Consider the following 14,828-nt stretch of genomic DNA (forward strand, 5'->3'; position numbering starts at 1 on the left):
CTGTGGATGCTGGACATATAATTATTAACTTATAGCTTTATCCCTCAAAAACAGAGGTAACAAACAAAATAATTTCTCATTCCATTTCACTTAAACCCATACAGATATAGGAATAGGTAATTTGTATCTTTTATTATTATTATTTCAACATTACATAAATAAAAACAAATTTCTTTTCTTTCTTTCAGATATGTAAATTACTGAAAAAAAATCTAACCTACATAAAAGCCAGTGTAGGTCACATAACACTTCCTTTCTCAAAATATGAGGAAGCATAAAAGACAAAATACTATTATCCATGCAGAATAGTTCAATTACAGTCTGCCCTAGAGCCAAGTGCATAAAATGTATCACAAAAGCAATATACATATAAATATATATACACAAACACACACACACATACATGTTTTATTCTTAAATTGTTTCTTAACTAAGCTATTTTCTATATTCTTGAGACAGCTGATATGGGTGTTAGATCTTTAATTATAATAAAGTACAGAGCAATGTTTCAACCTTCTTAGGTCATCTTCAGGTTAACAAAGAACTATTTCCTGTTATATCACCAATGTTTTAATGTAAAACCAATGGGAACTTTTTTTTCAATTTTGTTGTCTATACATTTAATTTTATACTTCCAGTGGATAGACTAACAACAATACTAGATTATACTTTTGTTGCTAAGCAGCATGACATTAAAGCCATTTTTGGAATGCAGTGTTACCAAAATGCATTTTAAGAGCTATATGCTAGTAATAATAATAACATTTTATTAATTCCACATAAAATATAAAAAAAATGAAACAAACTAGTTTTGTTCTTTTACTTTTTAGAAGATCATGTTAAAACGTTTTTTTGTAATCAATTAATATCTCCATGTTACACAACGGCAATTTTAATTAAAAACATCAAAACTTATGAGTAATTTTTAAAATTAAGATAAAAAGAGCAGCTAAACATTTAAAAAACACAATTAAAGAATCACAACAACTCTAACCTTTTCTTTACAACTAGACAGCATGGAAACAATACTCAAACAGACTGACTGCACAGACAAAGCTGGTGACCAATCTTCAGTGAGTATGGACAAGCAAATATGTCCATTGCTGTAAACATGTGGATGGACAGGAATGTTTGGGCCTATAAACGTTACCTGCAAACAAATATTATGAAGTGAAACTTAGAAAAACTTTTTCATCATCTGCAGTATCAAAAAACTTATATCAATTATATGTAACAAAATAAATGTCTTAGAAACTAGAAAGATACTTTAAAAGTAAGTTCTCAAGCCTCTCTAAACTTAAATTCTTACCTTCAAAAAGATCATGACAATACCTGGATTTGAAACACTAAACTTGAAAATTTATCCAAAAGATACCTGAGTAGCCAATAAGAGATTTTATCATTATTTAAAAAAAAAACACACTGATACTGTTGGGTAAATTAACAGGAATAAAATACATTAGAATGTTGTTAACCCTTTTACAATGGACTTGGTATAATATACACAAGTTTGTATATATATTTGCACACTTTTATGGTTTTATACTATAACTTTTGATGCAGTATGTGTATCTTTACAAAATTTGGCAGACTTTTATTAAAGATTACAAGTTTGTTATACACAAAAAATCAGATTATTTAATGAGGTATTTTTCTAAAGATTTGTTTGTGAAAATAGTGTTTCATTACTAGTCCACATGCTAAAAGATTTCATTTTATGATTTAAAAAACTATTCTTCAGCCAAAAAAATTCAAATATTACTCGTGTAATTTCTAAAACTCCCCTAAATATATTTTAAATGGTTGTTTTCACTAAGACTTTATATTTTGTTTATTTTCTCTGCCCTAACTATGTGGGATTTGTCAATTTGATTGACCTCATAACCATCTTAAAAAAAATAAGGAAATAAATATAAATTATGCTTTTTTTCATGTTATAATGACTACAAATTATAACATAAAAATATAAATGTTTAGTCTAAGTAACTTAAGACTCATAACTTTATATACTTATTATTTTGTATTATACTGACCTCCCAGTCATGCCTAGCTAACAATACACATTTGCACATCAAGGATACAAAACAAAATATTTTTTAGGTTTGGTATATACAATTGAATAAACAAAAAGTCATAAATTACTGTATCGATACCACAAAATTTGATTAATATTTATCAAGCTTAGTAACTAAGTTGCATTTAGAACTAAAAAAAAAAAAAGGAACTTCAAGCAGACTAACACACAAATTACCTCCTTGTAGTCTTGGTTAAAAAGAGCATGGTAGTCTTTTAACAAATTAAAATGATGAAAAAAATCACAAGGGGAACATCTTAAGCTGTCGATTTGTTATTAACATGTCATGTACTGAAGTAAGTGTATATAAGGGACTGTTTCCAAAAAATGATAAAGAGGTAAACAGAACCACTGTATTTGATACTGTACATAAGCAATACCTCAGCAAAATAAAAAGATACAAGGTTGTTACTTTATATTCTAGCTTATTAATATTAGTAATTTGAGCTACTAGTTTGTACAAAACTACAGGCTTAATATTTTGACATTACAAACATCTTTTTTTAACCAGTGCTGCATTTGACATACCATGTGACTCACAAAAATCAATATTTAGGCGTGTTATTTTAATATTCACTTTTAAAGTAAGAAATCAACTCATATACTGTATTAAAGTTTGAATTATAATCTACAATTTAATACCAAATGTACTGACATAAATTAATAAAATAGTATTTTGAATGCAAGTTAACAAATGGCATGGCCTTTCACCCTTGAGCTATTGTGATAAAGTTAAGGGAAAGGTACTTAAGATTTAACTTCTAATCTTGCTTGAACAGTAATTTTAACTTATAACTTTTAATGAGTTGCCTTCCGTTTACTTAACTGTATTGTATTCAGATAAGAGAATTCTGCTTCAATGGTAAATTGCACCATTCAATCAAAAAACTTGTATAAAGTAAACTTTTTGTTGTAATTACTTCAAATCTAAAAAATAATTTAAATGCATATATATTCTATAAAAAATTATTTTTTTAACTTCACATGCAAAAATTATTTTAAAATGCAAATTTTGATCTTGGGTTCAATTCAGTGAGCTATAAACAAACACCTTAGTATTTATAAGTGTAGCACTTGTAGCCTTCTAGGATGAAAGTTAAAACAGCTATTAATAAAATTACTTCAATATAAATATAGTTTTGTCATTAAGCAAATCATTGTTCCTCAACTTCAGTTATTGTCATGTGACTTAACTGTCCACATATCAGCAGTAAATAAAAAGCAGACTAATTCAATTCTGTACAAGGTATCTAAAGGGTTTTTTGTTATCAGCACTTCCCCACTCAAACTAGTCACGAGAATACAGAAATCTTAAGGACAGTTTATAAATCTAACATTTTACATACCATCCATGATTTATGTGCCTCAGCTTTGTAAACTCATTGGCTAACATTATAAACACGTAACAAAAGCTATATTCGTTTTCTCCTTTTCAACTATATAAGCAAATATTACATTTAGTTTAGCAGCAATTTATGCAAAAATTAAAGTGATAAAAGCTTAGCTTCATGATATGCTGCTACTAGAAAAGAAGTTCATAAACAAATTTTGTCAATATTACAATCTTTATCTTCTAAAGTTTGCTTTATCATTTACACTTCATTTGAATTACGTTGTCATATAATAAGGATCAAAATGTTTTTCACAAAACAAGTTGAAGTAGGTTTATTTAATTCATTGTGCTCTCAACTACATGATGTTTCATTTCACCAACAAGATCGTTATGTTAATTCATGTTTGCATAAAGCTTTATCAGCCAAAGTAACTGATAGAGAAGGCAAAGAAAGACATCTAAACAAAATACACAAAATATTAACGAGTATTAAATGGGTTGAAAACTTATGATATACATTAAATAAAGCCTTCTGACTAAAGACTGTTAAAAAGTTGTTTTTTTTTATAATTTTAATAATTATTTCTATTGTATGCCAGTCATCATAAACACAGTGTATGGTATTTTTAAAATCAAAACAAATTTAAAATTTACAGTTTTATAAACTAAAACTTTATAGGAGAGTTTTAGAAGAAGGTAGGAAGACACTAATTTGTAACTAAAAACTGCAACAAAGATAAAAAATTTCCAATTGCATCTCTATAAGATATAGTGAATTTTTCAAAGCTGTGAATTAATACAAATACATCCTATAAAAATTAAGATTTTTATTTGCAAATCTATGTAATTTTTAGAAAGGTTTTCTGAAATTTCAAACTATTTTATACAGTAGTTTTTGTTTGTTTTGTAGTGCAGTAAAAGAAACCCTACAAAAGTTGCATCTAACCAACACAACCTAGAACATTTGAGAGTTAAACTATAAAGAAGTTAGATTAGTTCTCTCAAAAATATTATCTTACAGCATGTTTGACAACAGTTTGTACTACAAACCTATAGAAACTGTTTAAAAAAAAAAGTTCACAATATCTGGAGTGTGTTTATTAAAATGTTGGTATAAAAGATTCAAAGCTACATTATTTTTCTAAACTTTCACTCCTTAGAGTATTGAAAGTACATTATGCTAAATAAAATCATTTTGAGGTTTTAATGAAATTAGCAGAAAGAATCCAAACAACTTACTTCAGGTGAATCAAATGGATACTTAGGACTAAATTTGAACATCAATTGGAATTTTTCTCCTTCATACAAGGTTCCTGTAGCTCCTTCCATATCAACTATCCATCTGTTAATATTAAAAAGAGAATATTCAAGTGATCTAAATTAAATCTATATTTGTAGAGGACAAAACCCACAATTTTGGTTACAATCTCTAAAAATGAACACTGCTTTTTAATTATAAATGTAAAATTTGAAATAGCAACAACTAATCATAAATGATAAAAAAAGAAAAAAAGTGCTTTCTCTAAACAAGTCTTTGAACTGCAATCCTTTTATAACGGTACAAAACTGAAGAACTGGGTACATGGTCAGTGTTTTAAGTAACCTGAAGTTAAAGAAAGTGAAATTTTCTAAACGTTTCAAAAACAATTCAGTCTGCATTACAATAACAAAAAAAATTATTTTACCAAAATGTTAATAGACAAAAGCCTCTAATGATGTTTCTGTATGCAGAGTTTTTGTCCAAAATCTAAGTTTCATGTGGCAAACATTCAAATTTATGTGTGTATGTGTGTGCCTATATATAGACAAAAATAATTTGAAATATGTGGTGAAACCCCTTTTTTTTCTATAACTTAATACATCAGTTCTATCCCTATAACATAAGTGTGATTTCAAGCAACAGTGACATGACATGGACCAATGATTAAAAAAATTTAAAAATGTTGAACAAAAACTTATGAAGTGGACATGAAAGTTTAATGCAATTTTAATTGTAATATAAAGTAATAATTAATTAAAATAATTAAACATTATATGTATTTCACATGTGATCTACCTTATGTTGATCACTCAGCTGAGGTCTGACAACTGAAGCAACAGTAAACTTACCTACATGCTATGAATAACACCATTCGATGTATATACTGACTCACTTGCTCCTTAAACTGTCATGGGACAATAAAATGCAAATATAGCAAAAAAAAAATTTGACTTACATATGAATATTCTGTCAGCTTTTATTTATTTTCACAAGATTCCATGAATTAGTAAAATGATTTTGATGAACCAGTGATTGAGAAACACTATACAAGCCTATTAGGACTGATTAACATTGTAATTAGCCATAAAACTCTGAGGAAGGTCTAAATGGTGTAAACGTTTATCGAGGTTAGTCACTGGGGTAGTATTTCCCAGCTTTTCTACACATCTGCAATTTTAAAAACAACAACTGTTTACAAAAACAGAAAAAAATGTTACAGTAACAAACTACTCACTGAGTTAAGTTAGGCCCTATGTTGTTTGGACAAACACTGACACCTGGTGGTGGTTCCTTCTGTATTGCTAAAAGTTCTTTTTGGAGTCTTTTCTGATAGAAAGGAAAACAAAAGTAAACCAAGTTTAAAGTACTTCAAATGACACATTGAAACATTCACCAAAGGACTCTTACAAGTACTTTTAAATCAGATGCAAAAAAAAAGAAATGTGTGTGCGTTTGTTTATTTTTAAGACTTCTTCTAATTTAAACTGGATATTTTTTGTTGGCTTGTTTTGAATTTGAAAACAATTTTCAAGTATTAATTACCATTGTTTTTTTCATTTCTTAAATAAGCTAAATTTTGTATGAAAAAATATAAGATCATCAGAAAAAAGACAAACACTGTATGACCATCTAGTTCATTTAGATCAACCCCACACCCACTAGACTAGACAATCAAAACAGCAACCCCACACCATGTCACTGGACAAACAATTTCACATTACTAATCTAAATACAAAATAATATTGTTAAAGTACGGTTCTACAAGTAAGCCGTATTTTGATGAAACTTATTGTAAGATTAAAATAAGTGAAGAACTAGTTTTGCAAATCTTTCAACACATGAAAAATTCACTTCTGATTGGAAGGTAACAGTTTGTTTTTGGAATTAAGCACAAAGCTACACAAGGGGCTATCTATGTTCTGCCCATTATGTGTATCAAAACTTGGTTTCTAGTTGTGTGAATCTACAGACATACTACTGTGCAACTAGAGAACAGGAAGGCAACTGATGTACAATATTTTAACAATAAGAAAGTCTATCAAAGTTGGATTACTGACTTGGAGAGTCTCAAGTTCATTTTGTTGAGGTCCCTTGACCTGAATTGTATTAAACATTTGCTAATGAGTGGGATCCTATAAGGGACTATAGGGCTCTGTAAAAGTAGGGTAAGATGAAAAAAAAAAGAGAGAGAGAGAGAGAGAAAGACTCACCCATTCAGAGGCAGAATGAAGAGTTAGAATAGCAGCTGGAAGCAGTCTATAGTCTACAGCCTGATGAGAAAGAAATAAATGAAAAAGAAAAAAATGAAGGTAGTGTGCAACTAGAAGTTGTCCACATGCCAACCTGAAGAATCTCCTTCAACAGATGATGGAACAGAGTAGCCAATGAGTCAATTAAGTACAGAATTTGATGGAAGGATGCCTAGAAATATGAACATGTATCTCTATTCAATGAAGAATATGATAAATAGATAAATTATTAGAATAACCCAGTGTGAGTAAGAGGAGAATGATCATAAGTGAAAGAAGGATTCCACAGAAGGAAGAGATGGGATTTGAAACCACAAAAGAAAGAAGTGTGACCTAAATAAAAATGTATTACATTAACAAAACAGATAAGGAGACTGGAACATAAACAGGAGAAATGGAAAAAAAAATTGGAGGGATACATTCTCACTTACTGCAGACATTTAGGCAGAAGAGTGTGATCTGTATAGAGAAGAGTATAGGAGCAATATAACAGAATCTGAGAAAAATCAATGTTATACAGGTGATGGCCACAAGTGAGGAGGAAGAAGAAATAAATTTTAAGGAATAGGTTGTATAAAGAATAGGAAGGTAAAGTAAGGGCATTGAGATTATCATTAAGGACCCAGTTGGATAGATTAGAAAGATAGGGGGAGAGCAATGGAGATAAAAGGAATAAAAGAGCATAGCAAAAAATGGAGAAGTAATAACCAATAGAAAGGATTAAAATGGGGAAGTAGCTGACAGAGCTGCCTGTAACCAGCAGTAGTCAAGAAAGATAAGCCTTGTTAAAAAAGCAATGTGAAGAACTCAAAAAGGTGGGGAATAGAAGGATGAGAAAATGAGAAGGATTAATGCAAAGGCCAGTGGTGATAAGTATGTCACTTTCACCAATAAATACCTAAAAAAGCCAGGTGAACAAAATAAAACACAAAGAAAACTACACATGACGAGAGTCCTGAATGTCATTCAAGGGAATGAACACATCCCACAGGCAAAACTGGAGTGACTGCATTACTGGATGGAAGCAAAAGGTATGAGGATGTAGAAGATGAGAGTTGGAGTAAGGAAGAGGTGAATAGGAAGTCAGAAGGTTCAGAAGAGGTAACTACATTTGAATCAGCCAACAGGAATGACCCAACATGGAGCATCCTGAACAAGGGAGAGAATGTGATGGATGATGAAAAGAAGAATGCAGGACAAGTATTAAAAAAAGGTTAATGGACCAGACTGAATGAATTCATCCATCACTGGTGTTAACTGATGAAGAATGGGAGACTATAATAGGGAAAGCTTGGCAGTGATGTACAGTAAGTGACAAAGGCATCAACATGAGAAATATCAAGGCAAAAACAAATCTATAGACAAACACAAGAACTGACAGACCATTCTTTGGGAAATATCTAAGTGGGTCTCAGAAGATGAGCCATAACAAAATTTAAGTCATTTGGAACATGACAGGTCTAAAAATGAACTTGTAGAGAATAAACACATAGAGAATGTCAAGTGCCTAACTTGCAATTAATGTAGGATACTACAGTTCAGTTGGTCAAATAAATCATTACCAAATACCCATGTACACTGGAAGAAATATTCCAAAGCCCAACAAACCATTAAAATCTCTAAAAGGTTGACATGAAGCATCAAATCCTCCCAGTTCCATCAACCTGAAATTTTGAAAGAGTCGAGATATGCATCCTAACTCATCCCAGATGCAAGGAAAGAAGAGGTACACCCACTGTAGTATTGGTTCTATGGATCCACCAAGTAAGATCACTGTATAAAGAAATAGAAAACAGATAAAAGAAAACTGTGGATTATGAGACAGGTTCCATTAATCATGCACAGTTCACTGTAAGAGACACATGTGAGTGCAACTCAAGAGTTTCCATGTAAGTCTAAGTCCCAAAAACAGAGAAAGAGCCTCACATGCAGGAAGAGAAGGAAAAAAATATGACTATGAAAACCAAACTCTCTATGGCCCAAACATGAATCAAAAAAGGCTGTGCCCTGCTGAGACATAAACAGAAGAATACACTCAAAGAACCAGATACTAGGTGGATGTAAAATAAAACTTCTTCAGTATGATAAGCCAACCTAGATGAGCAACCTCCTAAAAAATGAGAAGAGTATGGTCAGAAAAGTCCTGTCAAAATGGAACTAAAAAGCAGTCATCCAAACAATGATGAAATCTCAACCCCAAGTTAAGAATACAATGAGCAAAACATGCACTATGTGACAAAAAATGTAATAGGCCAACACCAGTCCAAAAGTAAGAGCTCAGAACTGATAAACATGATTTTAATATATCAACTAAAGGTCAAGTCTTTAAACTGGTGAAATGGGGATGTGACGATAAACAGCAGAGACTTCCATCTTGGTTATCAAAAACCCTAGAGAAAACAACCACTAGAACGTGAGAAAACTCTTAATGGTAAAACAAGAAAAGTCAAGAAACTAAGTTGGAAAAGATCTATGACAGGAAACCAATCCCAAGTTATCATGGAAATCATAAACAGATGAGAATGAAATCCTCGAGAACAGTGAAAAACCCTTTTGACAGTATCCTTGTTCAAACAGTCTGATACTGCCTCAGAGAAATGCTAGTAAGACACAGGATCCCCTGTAGAAGTGCAAGAAAAATGGAAAAAAACAAGTGTAAAGCCTACAGACAGAACTTATAACACCCAAAAGTCAGTCATAAAAGAAATCCATACATTGAGGTAAGCATGCCACCACTAATCCTGAGACTATAGAAACTTCCAGACAGCATAAGAACAGATGGGAGAAGAGAAATGGGATGGAAAGGAGTTGTAAGAATGGGGAAATTAGGGTTGGAAGAGATGGAGCTTGGAAAAATGGGGCACAGTGATAATTAAGGAAAAATAGTGATGTGTAACCTCAGCTCATAATTACAAGACTCATGTACCCCACCAAAAAGTCATTGGCACAGGAAAGGAGCCATACAAAGCATCATGAAATAAGGAGGAAATAAACATACTAGGTAAAAAAAAGACCCCCTTCCCTATCATATCCTGGTAACCAAGTAAAAAAAAAAGAACAAAGATAAGAAGGAAGGAGAATGCACCAACACAGAAAAAGGAAGGGAAAAAAAAAGTGTCCTACAAAAAACACCTCAGGGAAATGGTGGATTGCTTCCAAAAGCAAATGTGTGGAGGATAGATAACATAAGAGAGTAGCAAAGTTAAGGAAAAGTCAAGAAAAGAGAGTTTGAAAAAGGCAAAAACAGAATAACTAATAAGAATTCCAAGTCTGAGGAAGAGACTTGAATTTGAGAGTTTGAAAAAGAACTTCATATCAGTTGTAAGCCAAGACATGTGCAACCAATTGAGACACTGGCACCAGAGTGAAGTTGAGACAAAAATGTTTTCAGCATAGATTCATATATCAGGGGAAGATGAAAAAAAAAATACTCTGAACACAAGGCCAAAGACGGAAGGAAAAGTAAAGAACAATGAGAAATAAGAGAGAGAAAAAAAAAAGAATAATAACAGAGAATAAAAGTCACAAAAATATACAGAATGTGGAGGTATTTTCACATCTGCAATAAAACAATTGTTTGTAACCTTAAGGAGTAGGGAAAGACTGCTTAAAATCTACCTCCTGAAGAAGGAAATTACAGGAGGAGAGAGAAGTCCATATCAAGGCCTGAAAAAAGGCTCAGGTCACATGCAAAACTCCATTACCCACTGCATAATGGCCATCACATCACTTGACAGATAAAGCAGCATTTAATGCTACTTTGGCAATCAGTTTAAGATGAACAAAATCCTGGTGTTCAACACTTGACAGCATAGAAATAAATATCTTTTGTAATTCATATTGTGGAAAATAAAACTAACAAAACCTGCGTGTATGTGTATATGTTTTCTTATAGCAAAGTCACATCGGCTATCTGTTGAGCCCACCAAGGGGAATCAAACCCCTGATTTTAGCACTGTAAATCCATAGACATACTACTCTACAAGCAGGGGGCACACAAAACCTGCAAAGGGAGAATTAGTTGAAAAAAATATGGAAAGAGTAAAAAGTTCTAATACAGATGGTTTTCTTTTGCTAATACTTCAACCAAGAACTGATGCTGAGAAATCTCACTCAAGCAAACAAAGCATACATTTTAACAAGAGTACCAAGTTGAAAAGTGATGACTGAACAACTAGTATAGAGGGAGCTAGGTGACAGTGTCATAATTCTATTGGTGGAAGGTTGTTACATACTCATTTGCATGTAACAATGCATCAGTATCACATGGAAACACAAGATTAGATAGCAGCCTCAATGGTAGTGGAAAAAAAAAATTATGTAGATAGAGGGCACCACTGAACTGGAAAATACTAGATGTAAACAGATGTTATGTATCATATCAGAAACCATTTGGTTTTGCAACCTCCATTTAAGCTGCATGGCTTACCCACACTAATTATTACAAAATGAAGACAGTGAAACTATAGATTCAACTCATTTGATTGTTTATCAATGAATTTAGCACACTGACAAGCTGGCAACACTGTTAGAAATACTGTGGCCATGAGCCCAAGTTATTGTTCATTGAAGGTAATCAAATAGAAATCATACAAATTTTGTGTGTATTTTTCCACATTCCTCATGACTTGTCCATGATCAACACATAAATGTGAAGCTTACTGGCTTCTAATGCTTTACCAGCTTTCAATGTTTAAACCATAAATTTCAGTAATAAAAATGTTAGTACTTTAACAAAACTATAAAAAAACTTACCAACAGAAGATTGAGACTTGCATGGAAGATGGAAACTAACAAACTACAAATAAACCACACTAAACAGAAATATTTTTGTTTGTTTATTGTTAAATATAGAGCTACACAATGGGCTGTCTGTGAAACTCAATTTTTAGCATCATAAGCCTTCAGATAAAACTTTACACATATGGGAAAATTAGAAAATTAATACTCCTAAATCATAGTGATAACAACGAGATGATATAAGGGCTATTAAAATGAAAAACACAAAATAACTGAAAATAGAGAGCATTAGCTCAAAGTCAACAAATGAATTACATGAGGCAATAAAGAAGATATCAGAGCAGGAGGAAATTAAACAAAACAACACATATAACATAGATAAAAAAAAAAGTAAAATACAGTATAATTTCAAACTACTAAAATTTACTAAAAGTAAATCCAATGTAACAATAAAAAATAAAGCTACAACAAATAAAGAGGCTAAAAAACAAAATATATAGATATTCCTAGTAATTTTGACAAAAAAAATAAAACAAACACAAAATTAATATATTGACAAGCAAACACTTCTACAATGGTTCTGAAGATGCAATTATCTTATAGGGATAGGTTAAGATTTCTTTATTTTCTATTGAAAAAATAAGGGTAAGAAGTGACATTACTGAAGTTTACAAGTTTATCTGTGGAGATATGAAACATATGATACCTAATATCTTTCTGCTATATTCTGAAGACAGAACAAGCCACAAATCTGAGATTTGAAAAACACTGGCTAGCATCCAGTTAAGACAGTTCTATTATTATAACTGAACAATTTGCTTCTGAAATGTGTTTTAATAAACAGTAGTGGAAACTAGCAACTTAAGAAGGGAATCAATAAGTTTTACCTTTTCTTGGAAAAAAGTGTGCAGACAAATTTAACACAAGATATAAGCTATAGTTTCAATGTTTTAAATTAGGCATGAGCTAAAGAGTACATAAAGTTAAGATCTAGTAAATTCACTAAGGATTAAACATACTTATAAATATGAGTATGTAGTGCTAGTGAAAATGAAAATATTACATCTGTTCTGCTATCCAGCTACTCGATGAGTTGTGTTTCTTCATAAAGCTAAGCTAATTGTGTTAGATATACGTTTCACAGTTTATACTGATTATCATGCCCTTAGGCTAACTACTTGTGTCAAAGCAAACATAACTGGTAAAAGCTTTATAAAAGGAATAAAATAAATTATTATTATGTGAATTAGACTTTACAATATTTTCACCAAGTAACTGCAAAAAATCAACCCACTGGAGAACAAGCCACATTAATAACAGACAACAAAGAACCATTTGGTCAATCGATTCTTCAACTTTCAAAGATATCCTTCAACACACATACACACTCTTGATAACTCCTTCATTTTTTAGGAACAGCTTTCATCTTGAAGTCCTACAGTACTGGCTTCCATCCATACAAATTATTAGAAAACTAGGGCTGCCTCAAATGGAAATATGTCTAACCTTTACAAATCTTAAAGTTATGAATTTTCATCCTATTGTATCATTGGAACAACTGGTATGGGTATTAACACTCCTATAAAAAGTGGGGCCTAATAGGCCCCAGAGCAACTTGAAAGGTTATTAATATTAGGCTAATAATTTTGTATTTAAATGAAATTGCCATTTAAATCCATTAATGAATGGATTAACGAGATTCCCACTGCCCCTATCTACTATCTAGCGAAACCACAGCCAGGGGAACGGGCTTGAAGAAATCAGGACTAGAAACGTCTTTTCATAGGAGTGTTAACAATTTTACTGATAAGAAGAGAACAATGTTTCAACCTTCTCAGGTTAAGGTTCTTAATCTGAAGATGACCTGGAAAGGTCAAAAGATTGTTCTCTCCTTATCACTAAAAATGTTAATACCCATACCAGCTGTTCTGAGATACATTTGTATTTCAAATGGGTTTCTTATCATCAATAATTTTCATCCTATTATTCTCAGAATTAGACATGAAAAACTTTGATGTGTCAGTCTGACCAATTTTATAGATAATGTTGAACTATTTTATTGATAGTACTAAAAATACTGCAACATCATGTTTATCACTAAATTATTTTACAATCACTTCTCTGCTATAACGAAAGTTTGAAACCGTATTGTCATTCTAACATTTCACAAGTATTAATACCAATAAAATTATTATTGTACATATAATTTCTGATATTTTTAGAAGGTTACGCTATACACTACTTCAATGAATGAGTCAACATCCTAACTGTTCATTACAAAGATTAATAAAGTTAATAATAACAAGTATTAAAATGAAAGAGCATTTTTTTGCGAGAAATAACAATATAATAAATAGTTGTGCAAAAAATATTTGTTTTTTACTATTAATTTAATAATTGTTGCATCACAGTACGACAGCAACAAGCCTTTTCATACCATCGTCAGCTTTTTAATTTTAAGAAATAATCTTAAGCCTAATGGTCGATTTTAGTAGTGTTTTGTTTCCTATACAAATTTAAATCCCACCTGCATCGACGCCATGATAGTCTGTACCTTTGTAGTTTGTTCGATTTTCTTCTCACTCTCAGTTACCGTGCTTAAAGTTTAGGTTAGATGCCAATTTTATCTCAGATTCAAAAATAATCACATAATTTTATGACGTTTATTCTAAAGTAATCATAAAAAATTATCGTCAAAGGACAGTATGTGTTATTGTTATTATTATTTTCAAATATCAGTTCACACTACTCTTCCCAAATCCCAAGCACAGAGGTATGGTTCAACCAAGACAACCATATTCCCAACGCCCACTCGGGAGTTTCCGGTAGTAATCGATGTTTGTTCGAGACTCATGAAGAATACAAATATCTTCGCGAAATCAATACTGATCACAATCTAGTAATTAATAAATACGGAAGTAATTTATTTTGCAGCCATGAACGTCAAAGATACGGTTCAGCTATTGCGATAAAGCCCGTATTTTAACTGATAATGCGTTGGTCCTAAATTAAAATGGTAATGGTTCGTACATATTTACTATTCCACTACTGATCACTTTTCATTGAAACTTTTAACGGCATTGTTCAAGTAATAACTAAAAGTAATCGACAACAATGTGGTAATTACGTGAAAATTAAAAACGGTATAACTTATACCACAAAAAGAAATAA

At 31.4% G+C, this 14,828-nt stretch overlaps 1 protein-coding gene across 1 annotated transcript in view; it reads right to left on the reverse strand.

Moving 5' to 3' along the window:
* Positions 1–14,621, reverse strand: part of LOC143235466 (ubiquitin-conjugating enzyme E2 W-like) — a 28,944-nt gene extending 14,323 nt beyond the window's left edge. Inside the window, exons 1-4 of the mRNA XM_076473666.1 lie at positions 14,185–14,621; positions 5,903–5,994; positions 4,647–4,749; positions 995–1,150 (exon numbers count right to left, since the gene is read on the reverse strand). Coding sequence (XP_076329781.1) covers positions 995–1,150; positions 4,647–4,749; positions 5,903–5,994; positions 14,185–14,199 — 366 coding nt within the window. The 5' untranslated portion in view covers positions 14,200–14,621. The remainder of the gene's footprint in view (positions 1–994; positions 1,151–4,646; positions 4,750–5,902; positions 5,995–14,184) is intronic.
* Between the last annotated feature and the right edge of the window lie 207 nt (positions 14,622–14,828).

Source organism: Tachypleus tridentatus, chromosome 12, assembly GCF_004210375.1.
Source record: "Tachypleus tridentatus isolate NWPU-2018 chromosome 12, ASM421037v1, whole genome shotgun sequence".
Taxonomy (NCBI): Eukaryota; Metazoa; Arthropoda; class Merostomata; order Xiphosura; family Limulidae; genus Tachypleus; species Tachypleus tridentatus.